An 18027-nucleotide genomic window follows, 5' to 3' on the forward strand; every position below is an offset into this window, starting at 1 on the left:
AATTATTTATTTAAATAATAAGTTATATTTTTATATTATCTTACATTTATAATTTATATTAAGATATATTAATATATTAAAATATGTTCATATTATATTATTATATAATTTATGCATCTAAAAGCTCCTGTGCCAAATAATTTGTAAGGTTATAAAGAAATCATGAAGAAAAAAAAGTTACAGGACCTTTGGAGTAAGTGAGCCTGTATTTTTAAGTCTATTCACACAATGAATTGAAGTTACTATTTCCTTTTTTAAACAGCGTATCTTTATATCCCAGCAAATACTAGCATTCCTTACATATACAAAATACAAGAGTTCAATGAATACATTGATTCAATGAGTGAATCATCGAACAAAATTAATGAAATAAATAATAAATAAACCAATACATGAAAACGTAAAAAATGATTACACATCAACACTTTCTACTACTCTTTAAATTGGTCTTTGATTTACTACATTTATATATACTATGTACATTTTGCTAATCATGCTCAGGACTATTAGGTTAAGTCTCTTGGCACTTTAGAACATGTCTGTTATTTATCATTTGCCCAAATGCCTAATCCAAAAACATGAATTACTTGAACATTTTACACTTAGCAACTAACCTCAGTTAAACTTGGATATCTAAATTATATTAAAAAGCTGATGTTCAAGATGGCACATAGCACCTTTAAATAAAATAATATTTTAAATGCTTAGTATGATTAGAAACAAGTTTAAATTCTGACTGCAAACATTTCCTAACAATTGCTGTCTTATTAAGTATAACACATAGTCAGTATATTTAGCTCTCAAAGAGCCTCAGCAACCAAATGCCAAGATTTTTTATTAATTATTGTTAACTTGCATGTCACCTCCCTGGCCTTTGAATTAACTGAAAACAAGGAGAAAAAAATATGCTTGCTGAATTCTTTTAGGTCCATAGAGATGCTACAGAATGTAGAGAAAGACAACTGCTTAACCTAACTTCAATTTAAACAAAGTAAATGTAAAAAGTTACAACTTTCCTCAGAGACTTAGTCAACGTAAATTATGAAACATTTTGCTTTTTCACTTACTTTTGCCACACTTTCTCTCCAAGGTGTACACTTTTGTAATGAACAGTGAGATGATCCCTACGACCAAAACATTTTCCACATTCTTCACACTGATGAGCTTTTTCACCTTAAAATAAAGACCCGAATATTTTGATTATAATTACCTTTCAGGTTTTTATCCCCAGAAACAAACTATCAAACAGTAAGATCACATGATGTCAAATATAACAGGAAAGTAAAGCCACATTTTATTCTGCACTATTTGCTCTATATTCCTTACTCAAATAACTTTCTTCAAAAAATTTATGCTTAATTTCATGGATGTGAATCTTTTCCCCACTTGGAAAAGGAATCAATAGCCTTTTGCTGTACAATTCAAATCATACCTTTCAACGGAACAGAGCAAGATAAATGAAATTGCTTCAAAAGTTAGGAATTTTAAATATATACATATATATCTCCAACACCTCAAATTGATATACATTAAGATGAGGCTGTCTTACTGTTTATAAAAAGGACCCAAACATTTTCAGATCTTTGTACTTTTAAAAGATTTTTCATCTGTGAGGATTTCTTATGTTTGCGATGAGCCAAAATATAAATATAATGAAAAATTCTACATAAGTCCAATTTCTCATCTCTATTCTTACATTTACTTACAAAGGCTTGGTTTAAAAAAAAACAATCACTGTCTCAATACCAGTGTGCAATTAAAGCATGTGGCCTCTGACTTAGAAATTAAGAATTCTCCTCCTAAAAAAAAAGGCATAATTGCAATGGAAAAAGTCATCAGATTTTTAGTATATCTTAGAAGTGGTGATAACAACTGCAACCTACCTCAGTGAGATCATTTCAGAAAATAATTACTATCTGTTGCATACTTTATATTCAAAAATTATGTTTAAAATAATAATAATAATCACCTGTTCTACCGTGCTCATAGAGATGGCTCTTTCCCATTATTGTGCTCACAGAGTTGGCTCTCTTAGCACTTCCTGAACATCAATCTGAGAGGAAAATACGAAAGAAATCCCCAGAATATAAAAATTATACAGTATAAAGATCTGAAATTGGTCAGGATTATTAAGGTACTCTTCTCCAAATACAGAGTTTCAAAATTCACTGTAACATACTTTTAACACCCAATTTTAATCATTTCCCTTTTAACATGTAAGTTTCACCAACTTCTTCTCAAATCCAATCAAAATGAGAAATATTATCACAGCTTCTCCCTTTAGGGAAGTGTCAATAACAATTATTAGATATATCCATGTAATATGCAAAATGCAAATTTTGAGAATTTATTTAAAATTAAACTTTAAACTACACTTTACAGTCACAAAGGGTAACCAAATAATTAAAATTACAGTGAATATGTCATAAAATTATGTCCCTTTTGGATGCTTTTAAAAAATGTTTTTAGAACCAGAATTACAAAGAAGTGACAAGCATAAACCAAATTTTTAAACTTATAACCAACATAAACATAACATCATATTATGTTCTTTTCAGGTATTTAAAAAGGATTTTGGAACTAACATTACAAAACACGGTATACCTGAATGTATTTTTTTGTGCTTTGTAAGGTGATCATGACGGATAAATGTTTTTCCACATTCATCGCACTCATATCTTTTATCATCATGATGTACTCGTAAGTGAAGTCTGTAAAGAAAAAAAAATTGAACACCATTAAAACTGGTGACACAGAAGGGAAAAGCTCAATAATGAATAAATGATAAATAAACAATGAAAACTGGGCTGTCTACTCAACCACTCATACGTTATTGGCTTTATTTCTATGACCTTCAGAGTCCTTTTCAGTCTTTTACCACCTGACCCCAGGTCCCTACTCATCTCTTTCAAGAAAGCATTTCAACATTTGTATATGCTCAAACCACTTCTCAACATTATTCCTTCCCATCATATTAGATCCTAAATCTGGTTCACTGAATCTATCAAATGTCTAAGGTTATTATTTAGCTGACTGACCAAGACTCAAAAATATCAAAAGTAGGAGTAATTAGAATCAGACAAATGAAGTAAGTGTACAAGTGACTAAGTATATCACGATAGCAAATGATACAGTAAATGATATGGTTTGGCTCTGTGTTCCCACCCAAATCTCATCTCAAATTGTAATCCCCACATATTGAAGGAGGGACCTGGTGGCAGGCAACTGGATCATGGGGGCAGTTTCCCCATGCTGTTCTTGTGACAGTCAGTGAGTTCTCACAAGGTCTGATGCTTTAAAAGTGTTAGTAGTTGCCCCCACTCTCTCTTTCTCCTGCTTCGCCTAGGTGAGACGTGCCTTGCTTGCCCTTCATATTCCCCCATGATTGTAAGTTTCCCGAGGCCTCCCCAGCCATGCAGAACTGTGAGTCAATTAAACCTTTTTTCTTTATAAGTTACCCAGTCTCAGGTATGTCTTTATAGCAGTGTGAAAACAGAATAATACAGCAAACAATGGGAGAATTTGCCCTACTCTGGATAATTGTTAACAACCACAAACTGATATTTAATCATTTTCTACCTTTTATAAGAACTCAACTTTATGAAAATTACATTTTACTGCTTTTCTTCATACCAATAGAACAAAATAGGGCCCATTTTATAGTCACCCAAAGACAGTATAAAGACAGTATAAAAGGCTTAGATTATTAAGATTAGTTTAACTTGAATTAATTTTATCTCTGGAGCCTCCATCTCTCTACATATTCTAATGAAAGGAATAGCTTTCCCTTGCAAATTGCCAAAATAAGTGTTGATTTTACCAAGACCAACTGACTAGACTACCTCTAAAGGAGAAGTATTCAATTTAAACTTAAAACAAGATAAACAACAAATGAAAGTGTATACATTAAAGCCTTATATATAAGAACATTTTAATAAAAATTAAAATTGTACACATTTCAGAATTAGTTACACTATTATTTATTTAGAAAAAACTTTTCATAAACTGCAAATATGGTCAAGGATTCAACCATAAAAATAACTAAATAAGTTATAATCACAATTAACGCACAAAAGACTTTTGAAAATTGAGCATAGGGAGTTGTTTATTTTGCCTTACTTTTATATTAAAATATTCTTTGATAGTAAAGAGTGGAGAAATGCACTAAGTTTAACTGAATTTTCATTCAGAGAAAAGTAATGAAATAAATATTTAAATAACGCCTTAGTAAAGCCTTCTGCCAACTTGGTGTGAGAAAATATTTAATAATATTTTATACCACAGAATAAAGATAATAAAATGTTTAGTAAAAAAAAAATCCAAACAGTAAAGTTTCTGCACAACCTTGCATATCATAAGGACTAAGAAATGTTTCAATTCAACAAAGTAATAAGAAAATAGAACTAAAATAGAGATATAATTCCATCTTACTTAATAAAGGGAAAAAATGGTTTTACTTACCTATATGAACTTCCATGACGAAAACTTTGCCCACAAATACTACAAAGGTGAGGCTTTTCTCCACTATGGATTCTCAAATGTTCTTTCAAAGTAGTTCTGCATTAAAATATGTATATTCAAAGATTTTTAAAATGCCAATGTATACAGTAAATAGATTTGTGGAAAACTTACTAGAAAGGTATTCAAGCTAACTGATATTATGACAATTCTCTCCTCTTTCTCCTATAATAATTTTGTCCTTTACTATTCTCACTAGTATACAAACATGCTTGTTATAGCTCTCTCTCCTTAAAAGTAAAAAATACTTCAGCCTCATTTGCCATTGGTTTGCTCAGAGATTTAATTATACAACTAAAGTAGACTTTCAAGAAGTATAATTTTAAAATGCTCATTATGACACTGAATTAAATTGATATGAATTTTGATAGAGAGGGCTTAATAATATTGAAGTAATCCAGTTTATCAGTACTATTTCTTCCAAATATGTGCTTTGTATTTGTTGAAAAAATGTTGTAAAGTAAATAAAATGTTGTAAGTATTTCTAACTTCCAGGTGCTGATGTGAAAAAGGAACCTATATACAGAATATAATTATTGCTGTTTCTAAGTCTTCCAGCCCCACTGGCCCTGGATGGGCTACTATGAAACCATTACTCTTCAAAGTACATCACTAGCAATTCCTACAGTTCTAACCTTCAGAGCTTCCCCACATATCTAAAGTGCTGAGTAATAATGGACAAAGTTATTTTAAGGGAAAATAAAGCAAAAGGGAAATATGACTGACCTCTGCAGGCTTTTAGCTATCACTACTATAGTCATGTACTGCATAATGACATTTCAATCAATGACAGACCACATAAACAATGTTGTCCCATAAGATTACAACGGAGCTACACAATTTCTATAACCTAGTGGCATCATAGCACAATACGTTACTCACATGTTTGTGGTGATGCTGTTGTAGACAAACCTACTACATTGCCAATTATATGTAAGTAGAGCAAATACAATTGTGTCCAGTACATAATTCTTGATAATGATAAGCGACTATGTTACTGGTATGTATTTACTATACTTTTTATCATTATTTAGAGTGTACTTCTTCTACTAATTAAAAAAAAGAAAGCTAACTGTAAAACACCCTCAGGCAAGTCCTTCAAGAGGTATTCTCTAAGAAGGCATTGTTACCATAGGACATGACAGCTCCATGCATGTACTGCTCCTGAAGACCTTCCAGTGGGACAAGATGTGCAGGTGGAAGACAGTAATATTGATAATCCTGACCCTGTGTAGGCCTAGACTAATGTTTGTGTTTGTGTCTTTTGTTTTTAATCAAAAAAAGTTTAAAAAGTAAAACAAAAAAAATATTTTTTAATACAGAAAAGCTTATATAAAATATCTTTATGCAGCTGTACAATTGTGTTTTAAGCTAAGTGTTACTATAAATAAGAAAGTTGAAAAAATCAAAAGTTTATAAAATAAAAATGTTACAGTAAGCTGCTGTTAATTTGAGGGAGAGAAATTTTAATACATTTAGTGAAACCTAAATGTACAGTGTTTATAAAGTCTACATTAGTGTACAGTAATGCGTGAGGCCTTCACACTCACTCACCACTCACTCACTGACTCCCCTAGAGAAACTGCTGGTCCTGCAAGCTCCACTCATGATCGGTACCTACACAAATACATATATTCTTTTTTATATTTTATACCATTTTTACAGTGCTTTTTCTATGCTTAAGTATGTTTACATATATCAATACTTACCACTGTGTTAAAATTGTCTACAATATTCAGTACAGTAACATGCTATACAGGTTTGTAGCCTGGGAGCAATAGGCTGGCTAAACCACATAGCCTACATGTGTAGTGGGCTATACCATCTAGGTTTGCGTAAGTACACTCTATATTTGCGTGATGACAAAACTGCTTAACAATGCTTTTCTCCGAACATAGCCCTATCATTAAGCAGCGCATGACTGTACTTGGTTTTTCTTTCAATCTCATACCTAGTAAGTTTAAAGGATGAATCTGAAATAAAAGTAGAGTTTTGCCAGTAGATGGTGCTCTTCTACAAGGTCCACCAATATGACAGTCTGTAGCTATACCCAGCTTTGTGGAAAATATCCCTAAAGATATTCCCAGATCTCTACCTATTAAATAGTTGTAGTAAAAGATAGAAAGGTTATCTTTGGGATTCTTGTTTTGCCTTGTTTGCTTTTTCTTTTTACAGAAAGATCTTTAAGGGGAAAAATGAATGTATAATATATATAATGAACTTTATAATTTATCAGTGTGTAAATGTTTTCATATAGTATACTTATTTTCCTATTTGACCATAGTATCTGCTATTTTAAGAAAATGGCATTTCTCATTTTTTAATTATAAAACTCTTATATACTGCAGAGTGTAAAAAATTTATAAGTACTGTTTAAAGAATAGTAAACACTTATATGCAGAGTAGGAACATTACTAGTACCTTAGAATGTCTACCCCTACTCCTCCCTGATCTCATCCTCCTTACCACCCCCCTCAGAAATAATATATGTATAAAGAATAAAAAACTAAACAAGATATCATATGCTTTTGAAAACCTGAGTAACAAGCACAAACCTAACAATATTGCCACTATTAGATAAAGGGCCTAAAAGATAGTACGAACAGGATCTCCAGATCAGAGTCGAGCTCCTTCTGGCATGTCAGTAATTAAAGTGATGAAAAGTACTGGAAAACAAAGGTTTCACCATACTTGGAGTATCTGGCAGAGCTAGAATAGACCAGCTACTGAAAGTCTGGCAGAAATAGAGTCAAAATAAGTAGGCTGCTCTATATATTTTCCTTCTAAGCTTACCATGACCTACCTCTAATTCTGATGGAGAGCTCGAAAAAAGACATTTCTATGAAATGAGTATCCTCAGTTAAATCAAGGTACATGAAGTATAAGAGCAGGAACCTCATTAGCACACAGAGGTACTAGACAGAGGCACAGTACAGGTAAGAAATCAGACCTTTCTAGCATTCTGTTCCCTAGTTAAAAGAAGAAACATGCCAGCAGGGACAGTGGTAATAATCCCCATCATGTCTTGGGTCATACTACTAACAGTATGGTCCACCCATTACATATGCTGTACACCTGACATACTGGGATCTTCTTTCACCATCCTCCAGTGTTCTGTCTTTGCTTCTCTCCCATGTTATAGCTATTCCCCTTGTCTTCCTGTTTATGAGTTTATTCCCTCATTTTGGCAGAGCATACCCAAATGGTGGAGCACACCCAGTAGCTTTACGAGAAAGAGTACATTAAAAGCTTATTTTTTGGCACCATGAAAATATCTTTATTCTATCTTGAGATTTTATTGGTTAGTTGAGAACAGAGCTCTAGGCTGGAGATTCTTTTCATTCAGAATTTTACAGGCACTACTTTATGGTCCTACTTCTAGTGTTGATGTTTCTAAAAGTCCAAGTAGTTCTAATCAATGTACGTGACTTTTCTCCCTCTCCAGAAGCACAGAAAACCTTCCCTTTGTTCCTCATGTCTGAAATATCATAGTGATGTACCTTGGTACAGGTCTATTTTCATCTAAGCATATGATGTGTCATTTCTATCTGGCAAACTCATACCTTTCAGTTCTGGAAATCATCTTGAATTATTTCAATGGTGATTTCCCCCCTCTATTTTCTCTGTTATTTCTTTCTAAAATTCCTATTTTTCAGATGCTAGACTTGCCTGATCCTCTTGTGTTCTAGGCCTTATTTTATATTGCTGGCTTTTGCTCTACTTTTTGTCCTTTAACTCTCCCGTTGAGTCTATACTTTGGCCATCATGCTTTGAATTTCTAAGAGCTCTAAATTATTCCTTGAGTGATCCTTTTATATATCATGCTTTTCTCATTTAATGGATTCTGTATCTTCAACTGAGACAAAAAAGTAATTGTTTGCTTCTTTTGAAATTTTCTTCTTCCTTAATAATGTGTTTCCTTAAACTTTTTTTTTTTCTGTTTCTCTGTGTTGGAATCTATTTTCTACGTTAAAAGTTTTCCTCTTATGTATCATGATCCTTGACTATCCGCTCTTGATTAAGTATGATAGGCTAAAAAGTTGATGAGAAGGGCAAAGGACATAGATGGTCTTGATAACTTAGCCTTCACTGTAGGTGATCTGGATGTACCACTTGTTAGGGAATGCATTTGCCCTTAGGTGCTCAGATTTTCAGGAAACAGACTTTGGATCTGCTGCCTAGAGAATAAAATCTAAAAGCCAAGATATTTGCAGAGAGAAGGCCTGAGGATCACTGCTTTCAGCATGTAGAATATACCCCATCATGTAGCTATGTGGCATACTTTGGTCTAGCAATACTCTTGGGAGAGGGACAGGTGTCTAGTAGCAATGGCATGAGTAGATGGTGGAAAAGAATCCAATGATATTAGTTCTAAAACTTCTAAAGTTTTTAATCTAGTGCTCCTTGTTCTGCCTCTCCTTCAACCCAGTTCCGAGGTACCTAATACTGCCACAGATTCTGTGATGTAAACTATGTTCTCACATTTCTGCATTTCCACTTTGGGGTTTGTCTTTCTTAGATCTGCTAAGTCAATTGCCACTGATCCATCTGTTTTATAGCTTCCAAACCTGTGTCATTCTTGTTACATTTCTGTTGTCCCTATCTTTGCAGCTTATTCTTTTTAAAAAACAAACAAAAACCCTTAATCTAGTTTTAGTGGGGTTTTAGAAAGACATAAAATATGTACATTAAATCATCCATCTAAATCCTGCAAATCTTGACTCCATATCATCTTCCATAACATTTGTGTAAATCCTTTTTTCCTTATATTTCAAACTAAAGCACAATTCATGCATGTTGTGTCTTACGTTGCCCTAACTCTTACAAATCATATTCATTGATAGTACTAGGATGTTTCTGGGTGTGCAGATAATTCTTCACCTTTCTCGTACTGATTTTCCACAGATAAAGCAAGTCCATTTTCTCTTTCCACCATGAGTACATTCTATATGACGTTTCAGATTTCCAGTGTCATTAAACTGGCGACCACATATATCACATGGAAAAGGACCTAAAAAGGAAAAAAGAGTGTGCATTTAAAGTTTAAAGAGGAGATACTAAGTTAAATTTAATAGGTATGCTGTAAGTTCATGCCTATCCTGTTGGCACATATGTCATAATACACTGCAATTTCTCTTCTAGGTTGTTTATTCCTAGAATAACATTTCCATATCCCTACAACCAAGTATAGGGCTCAGCATCTAACAGACAGAATAAATGTTGAACAAACTAATGAGTTAACAAATTGAAACGGCCAATTCCTTGTTTGAAATCAGACTGGAACAAAGTAGAAATGGCTGCATACTAAAGTTTTTGGGAAAGTGGGTAATAAAAAACTTTGAAAGAACAAATGGAGGACTTAAGAGAGTTTATAGTTTGGAAATATTTCTATTTGGTGGTACAAAATTAAGCCCAGGCCTCTCATAGTAATACTGACATTAGTTGGATTTGGAATTTCACTATGATTTTACCAAATAAACATTTGGAGACAAGACAGTGTTCTACTGACTGACAAAATCTAAGAAGGACAAAGAATGCATAAAAAAGAAGTTTAGTAAATACAGAAGCTATATATTTGCAAAAAGACGTCTCAGTATATGGAAGGACAAACTGAAGAAAGAATTCTAATGAATTTATCATAATAGCACAATAGAAAGAAAACAGAATTAAGACACTGAAATTCAGAAACATAACTGTAAGCAAAATTGCTTGGTAGCCACAGTAGCTCTGGGTAAATTTCCATGTGTTTTACACATTAGTATCTTTAACGTATTCTCATTTAAAATCTCTAACATTTCATTTTTCATGGCTCTAAATATTTTACTAATTTATTAACTCATTCAACAAGTATTTATTGATTCTTAATTCACATCAAGCACTGTGTTAAGTATTATGGAAAATCTCTCCACTTCTTCGGAACCAAAAAAAGGCTCTAAGACATTGAGAAAAGGAAAGTCAGTATTTGCATAGCTGAAAAATAAAGGTGAAGTAAATATAAGTGCCAAAATAAGGTTATTATGCAAAATATGTGGTTAGTCAAAGAATGAGATATCTACTAGTAAAACTTTTAATAAAATATGACTATATGTATAGCTGGAGGTTTCAGCTGGGCAAAGGAAGAAATGAAGCATTCTCTTTAATGTTCAGTTACTTATGGGGATTCTTCAAAGAAAACAACAACTACATTTTTTTGCTATACTGGATATCCAGTTTTGCATGCAGCTAAACCTATTTAAACAACCTCCCGGGCTCAAGCAATCCTTCCACTTCAGCCTCTCCTCTTTTATTTATTTATTTATTTTTATAGATGACATCTCACTAGGTTGCCCAGGCTGGTCTCAAACTCCTGGGCTCAAGTGATCCTCCCACCTCTGTCTCCTAAAGTGCTGGGATTACAGACGTGAGTCACCATGCCTGGCCAAGATCTGACTTTTAAAAGCCAAACTACAACTTTTACACATATATATTCATATATATTAAAAATTCTTCTCCTTTAACTGTTCAGATTGCATTACTTACATATCTTTCCCCTTGATTTAACAGAATATATGTTCCTAATGTAGACAGTATGAGTATTGCTTTGAATAACCTAAAGCAGTAGTTATCAAAATGTGGTATCTAGATCATTTGCACCAGCACTACCTGGGAACTTGTACAAAATGCAAACTGTACAAGTTGCAAATGCAAATACAAATTTGGGGCCATACTCTAGAACTATCTCAATCAGACACTCTGGGAAATTCGTTTTAATAAGGTCTCCAAGTGATATACACCAAATTGCATGATGCACTTATCTAAAGTATACAGTGATTCAAGGGAACAGAAGCATAGAGATGGAATGCAAAAGAAGAAGCTCTCTCTATATATATATAATATTGCTTTGTGTATTTTATATTTGCATGTATACATACATATGTAAACATATGTACACACACACAAACACAGAAAATACTCATAACAATACTCTATTCGGTTTATTTTCTGAAATAATAGTGGCCCAAAATGCAAAGCTACTATGTCATAAGCCATATTTCTCAAAGGTCTTGGAAAGACTGAAAATTATAATGCTAGAAATGACAACATATTCAGAGAAAGAGAATGAAAACTATGCCTGGTTCTACATTTGGCATTTATACAGTAACTCATTTAATCCTCACAATAGTATCTAAGAAGTACGTATTAACTTCATTTTAACAAAAGAGGAAGTTGGAAGTCTGAGAGGCTGTTCCAGATCACATAGTAAGTGGCTAAGTCAGACTCAGAAAACAAGCCTGGCTAGAAAGTCTTCTACTTCCACTTCCACATCATGCCACAGTTACTAAACTTTTTCTTCTAGTAAATGTCAGCTTAACCCAGTAAATGTCAACTCTTATTAAAAATTATACAAATTACCTAATCAGTTGTAAAATATTCGTGTGTACACAGTACTAAAATGTAGTGATTTATTTATTGGTTAGATTACCTACTGCACTATAATTTAATTTGGCAGAAATAGTATCCCCAGGTTCTAACACTGAGCTGATCATACAGTTAGCAATTGTTCCATAAATATTTACTATTTTGAATGTTGAATGTACTTTCCTTGTGTATTTTCTGCCATAAATATTAGACAGTAGGTTAGCTAAGCCTTTCTGACTAACATTTCTGGAACACCTCTCATTATTGGTATGCTGCAGCATGATAGAAGAATCTCTTAACAAGTCATAAAAATCTTCTAGTTCAACCACTTCTAAAGAATGCCCTCTTCAACAACTCTAACAGCTAGTAAGGTAAGTTCAGCATATGCTTGTATACTTGTATAATTTCACTGATGGGAAAGTAACTATTGTATAAGACAAGTTAGTTTGTAAGTTCCAACACTTAAAAAATTATTATATTTCCCTCTGATGTTTCTACAAGGTGGGACCAAAAAGATTACCTAAAAATTTTCATATCAAAAAGAAAGAAGTGCACCAATTCTCCAATACAAACTACTTTTTTTGGAACTAAACTAAAGAAATTTCTCCCATGAAACAGAATCAAGAACATGTCCACTACAGTTTGGTAACTATAAAAACTGTTTCTACATGATGGCTTCTTAGAAATGCTGAAACTGAATACTGTAAAAGGAAACAACTTAGTAAAGGCAATTGGGAGAGATTAAGCTTCAGGTAAATAATCTTCCAGCATATACTAGTCTTATATACTAAACTCACAAAGATTTAGACTCCCTTGTTGCACAATAGTGCCTTGAAAGTATTTGAAGACAGCTGCTCTATCTTCCTTTCCTGGATAAAATATTTCAAGGACCATGTTTTTCACATGATATGATTTCAAGACTCTACATCACCAAAATTACCCATCTCTAAAATATATATTTGTCAATATCCATCTTAAATGTGGTATACAGAAATGAATGCAATTTTACAGATCGATTCAAAATCAGACTATTATTTCCCTAATTCTGAAAAATAGACTTTTATTAATACAGTTTAAAACTACATTGGTTTTGTAAATCATATCACATTATTGGTTCACACTGTGTCCGAAAAGCCTCTGCCTTTTTGATCGTCTGTAAAGTAAGTACTTTGGATGATAAACTATTTTATAGTTCTTAAAGACTTAATGACTAAAAGATCACTCCCTTAAGTTTACAACTTTCATTTATTTATTTATTTTTTATTTATTTATGTATTTATTTATTTATTTTATTTATATTTTTGAGACAGAATTTCGCTCTTGTTGCCCAGGCTGGAGTGCAATAGTGTGATCTCGGCTCACTGCAACCTCTGCCTCCTGGGTTCAAGAGATTCTCCTGCCTCAGCCTCCTGAGTAGCTGGTATTACAGGCATCTGCCACCATGACCAGCTAATTTTGTATTTTTAGTAGAGTCAAGGTTTCTCCATGTTGGTCAGGCTAGTTTTGAACTCCCGACCTCAGGTGATCTGCCAGCTTCAGCCTCCCAAAATGCTGGCATTACAGGCATGAGTCACTGCATGCAACCTAGCTTTGTCTTTATTCTTAATTAATTTTAATGTAATTTGTTTTGACCTATTGTATAACATACAGATTTTTAAAATATGTTTATTTTCTAGTATATTAAATATCCTTGCCAGCTTTATGACATCTATACATTTCATAAGCAATGAAGTGTATATTTTTATTTAAGTTGTTAACAAAAGTAATGAATTGAACACGGAGAGGGCCTCTACCTGTAATGACAAAATTCATTAGTGGGATTAACAGGCATAAATTTACCAAAGTATACTGCTATCTAGACCACAACTCTCCACCTTGGCCGTAAGCATGAGGGAGGTATTTCATTAAATACTATAATGAATTCCAAATATATTAAGTTTATTCTACTCCTTGAAAAATTATCTTTTTCCAAAATAAGAATGTCTCATCCTAAGCACTCACAAACCTATGCAACGTCGACTATGAATAAATGCACAGCTTATGCACACTGGCACATTTGTCACCAAAAAAAGGAACAACAAAAAAAAAATCCAACACACAAAAAAACACATTTACACATCTCCAAGAACTATGACATATACAGTACTCCTTCCAATTTATATGATTTTCTTTGCCTAAGTCAATACTCAAGGTTCACCAATGGTAGTTCAACAATCCCCCAAAATGAAACATTTAGGAATAAATCTAACAACATAAGTACAAGATCTATATGAGAAAACTACAAAACTCAGATGAAAGAAATCAAAAAAAACTAAACACGTGAAAAGATATCCCATGTTCATGGAAAGACTCAACTTCACAACATGATCTATACATTCAATGCAATCCCAATCAAAATCCCAGAAAGTCATTTTGTAGATATCAACAAACTGATTCTAAAGTTAATATGGAAAGGCAAAAGATCCAGAAGAGCCAACACAACATTGAAGGAGAAGAGTAAGGTTGGAGGGCTGACATTACTTCGCTTTAAAACTTACTATAAAGTTACAGTAATCAAGACAGTATATTATTGGCAAAAATAAAAAATAAAAAAATAGATCAATAGAACAGAACACAGAGCCCAGAAACAGACCTACATAAATATGGTCAACTAATCTTTCACAAAGAAGCAAAACCAATACAATACAGCAAAGACAGTCTTTTTAAGAAATGGTCCTAGTGCAAATGGATATCCAGACCAAAAAAAAAAAAAAAAGAATCTAGACATAGACTTTACATCCTTTGCAAAAGTAAACTCAAAATGGATCACAAAAATGTAGATGACCTTAGGTTTTGCAATAACTTTGCACAATCCATGAAAAAAAAAATAGATAAATTGGACTTAATTAAAATTAAAATTTTCCTGTCACAGAAATTGTCAAGATGATGAAAATTCACAGATTGAAAGGAAATACTTGAAAAGAAATATCTGGTAAGTGTTATCCAAAACATACAAAGAACTCTCAAAACTCAACAATAAGTAAACAACTTGATGAAAAAATGGGCCAGCTGGGCGTGGTGGCTCACGCCTATAATCCCAGCACTTTGGGAGGCCGAGGCAGGTGGATCACCTGAGGTCAGGAGTTTGAGACCAGTCTGGGTAACCTGGTGAAACTCCGTCTCTATTAAAAATACAAAAAACTTAGCTGGGCGTGGTGGCTGGCACCTGTAATCCCAGCTACTCTGGAGGCTGAGGCAGAAGAATCACTTGAACCCAGGAGGTGGAGGTTGCAGTGAGCCAGGATTGCGCCATTACACTCCAGCCTGGGCGACAGAGCAAGATTCTGTCTCAAAAAAAAAAAAAAAATGGCCAAAGAACTAACAGACACCACACCAAAGAAGATATATAGATGTAAATAAACATATGAAACGATGCTCCACATTATATGCCATCAGGAAAATGCAAATTAATGCAATGAGATACCATTACAAACCTATTACAATGGCCAAAATTTGGAACACAGAAAGCACCAAATGCTGGCAAGAACATGAAGTGACAGACATTCTCATGGGAATGCAAAATGATACAGCTACTTTAGAAGACAATTTGACAGTTTCTTATAAATTAATTATACTTTTACCATCTGATCCAGCCCTTGTTCTCCTAGGTATTTAACCAAAGCAATTGAAAACCTAAGTCTACAAAAAAGCCTACATATAGATGTTTACAGCAATTTTATTTATAACTGCCAAAACTTGGAAGCAACCAAGATATCTTTCAGTGGGTGAATGGATAAACTGTGGTATATCCAGACAATGGAATAAAGTCCTCCCTAGGTATCCGTGAGGGACTGGTTCCAGGATGGCCCGGGATACCAAAATCCATGGATGCTCCATTCCGTTATATAAGGTGGTGTAGTATTTACATGCAAACTATGCACATCCTACCATACACTTTAAATCACCTCTTGATTACTTAATACTAATACGATGGAAGTGTGATGTAAATCACTGTTATACTATATTTTAAAGTGTGTATTTTTTTATTGTTGTATTATTATGTTTTGTTATTTCTTTTTTAATATCTCCGATCCACAGTTGGTTGAATCCACAGACATGGAATTCATAGATACGGGGTGCCAATTGTATCATTTAGCACTATACTAAGTGGAAGAAGCCAACCTGAAAACGCAACACAGTGTATGATTCCAACCATATGATATTCTGGAAAAGGTAAAACTATGGAGACAGTAAAAAGATCATCAAGTAGTAGATGAGGTATCTAAAAAAAATGAACTATCCAATAAAGTACAAAGGTCAGTGGTTGCCAGGGGTTGGTGTGGGAGACAAATGGAGAAGCACAGGGAAATTTCGGGGCAGTGAAACTATTCTGTGTGATACTATATTGATATATGTCATTATAGATTTGTTTAAAACAACAGAATATACAATACTGAGAGTGAACCCTAGCTAAACTAGAGTCTTTGGGTGATTATGATATGTCAATGTCGGTTCTTCGATTGTAACAAATGTACCACTCTGGTGAAGAACTGCTGATAATGGGGGAGGCTGTGCATATGTGGAGGCAGAGGGTATATGGGAACTATCTATTCCTTCCTCTCAATTTTGCTGTGAACCTAAAACCGCTCTTAAAAAGTCTTTTAGAAGAAAAGGAGTAATTCAGCTGTAGAAGCCTCCTCCAACATGATGTGATAATTAAAATTGTCATGGCTGCCTTAAGAAAAAGTAACTTGCTTACCCAGATGGAACTTTTCTTGATGCTTTAACCGAGCAAACCGTGATTTAAAATGTTCTTCACAATAGGTACACTTAAAAGGTTTATCTTGAGAATGTAGAATCATATGTTCCTCCAAGTGTGGTCTTCGAGTAAAAGATTTCTTACAAATCTAAATTCAAACGCAAACAAAATGTTAAGAGAACCTGAATTAAAAATTGTAATACTAAGCTTGTAATGAGAAAAAAAAAACAGGTAAATTCAATAAACACACTTTTCTCCCAACAGTAAACTTACAGAAAGTAAAACTAAATTCTAATTGTGCAGAAAAAAATGCTCTAGAGGAAGTAAGGAATGATTTTAAATTAGCACTAAAGGTAGCTGAATTTCAACTCTTTACATTTCTAGTAGGGATACAGAATAATCATACTCTCTTAATTCTAGTCAGAATTTCTAAATCCATGAAATATATTATTTTTTAGTCATTTATATGTCAGGAATAAAAGGTTCTTCGTTTTCAGTGTTGCTGTATATTTGAATAAAAATCTGAATAAGAAGCCACAGAAAAAGTATTTTAAAATGTATCTCTTGAAGTGGTCAGTCTTTAAAAATTTGACATTCATCAGGTTTTTTAAAAGAGAGGTAGGCTGCTATAGTAAAAGCACCAACAATAATGACATAGCACATACTATATGTACCAGGCACAATGCTAAGTAATTCATGGATTATTTCTCTTAATTCTCACAATAATTCTGTGAGACAGATGCAGTTGGCATTATTATTAATGTTTTATAGCCAAGAATGACGAAACTTAGTAAGGGGAAGACACTATCTTATGCAGACTCAAATATTGTAATTAATAATTACCTTCAATTTCCAGAAGCTGAAATCAGAGAAATTGTGAGAATTTTGCTGTATATATAAATTGAATCTTGGATTAAAGAAGGCGAAAGTAACAGCTAGCGTTGCCTTTAAAAAAGATTCACCTAGGCTGGGCACAGCAGTTCACACGTATAATCCTGGGAAGCACTTTGGGAGGCCAAGACGGGTGGATCACTTGGGGTCAGGAGTTCAAGATCAGCCTGGCCAACCTGGTGAAACCCCATCACTACTAAAAATATAAAAATTAGCTGGGCGTGGTGGTGTGCACCTGTAGTCCTAGCTACTGGGGAGGCTGAGGCACAAGAATCACTTGAACCCAGGAGGAGGAGGCTGCAGCGAGTCAAGATCACGCCACTGCACTCCAGCCTGGGTGACAAAGCAAGACTCCAACTCAAAAAAGAAAAAAAAAATAAAAGATTAATGTAGGCCGGGCGCGGTGGCTCAAGCCTGTAATCCCAGCACTTTGGGAGGCCGAGACGGGTGGATCACGAGGTCAGGACATCGAGACCATCCTG

General features: G+C 33.7%; 1 protein-coding gene across 1 annotated transcript in view; it reads right to left on the minus strand.

The window, feature by feature from the left end:
* ZBTB41 (zinc finger and BTB domain containing 41) overlaps positions 1 to 18027 on the minus strand; it is a 52979-nt gene that overhangs the window by 22434 nt on the left and 12518 nt on the right. Inside the window, exons 5-9 of the mRNA XM_011951612.1 lie at positions 16655 to 16802; positions 9400 to 9529; positions 4462 to 4557; positions 2605 to 2711; positions 1068 to 1173 (exon numbers count right to left, since the gene is read on the minus strand). Of these exons, the coding sequence (XP_011807002.1) occupies positions 1068 to 1173; positions 2605 to 2711; positions 4462 to 4557; positions 9400 to 9529; positions 16655 to 16802 (587 nt within the window). The remainder of the gene's footprint in view (positions 1 to 1067; positions 1174 to 2604; positions 2712 to 4461; positions 4558 to 9399; positions 9530 to 16654; positions 16803 to 18027) is intronic.

The sequence above is a fragment of the Colobus angolensis genome, unplaced genomic scaffold (genome assembly GCF_000951035.1).
Source record: "Colobus angolensis palliatus isolate OR3802 unplaced genomic scaffold, Cang.pa_1.0 Scaffold320, whole genome shotgun sequence".
Classification (NCBI taxonomy): Eukaryota; Metazoa; Chordata; class Mammalia; order Primates; family Cercopithecidae; genus Colobus; species Colobus angolensis.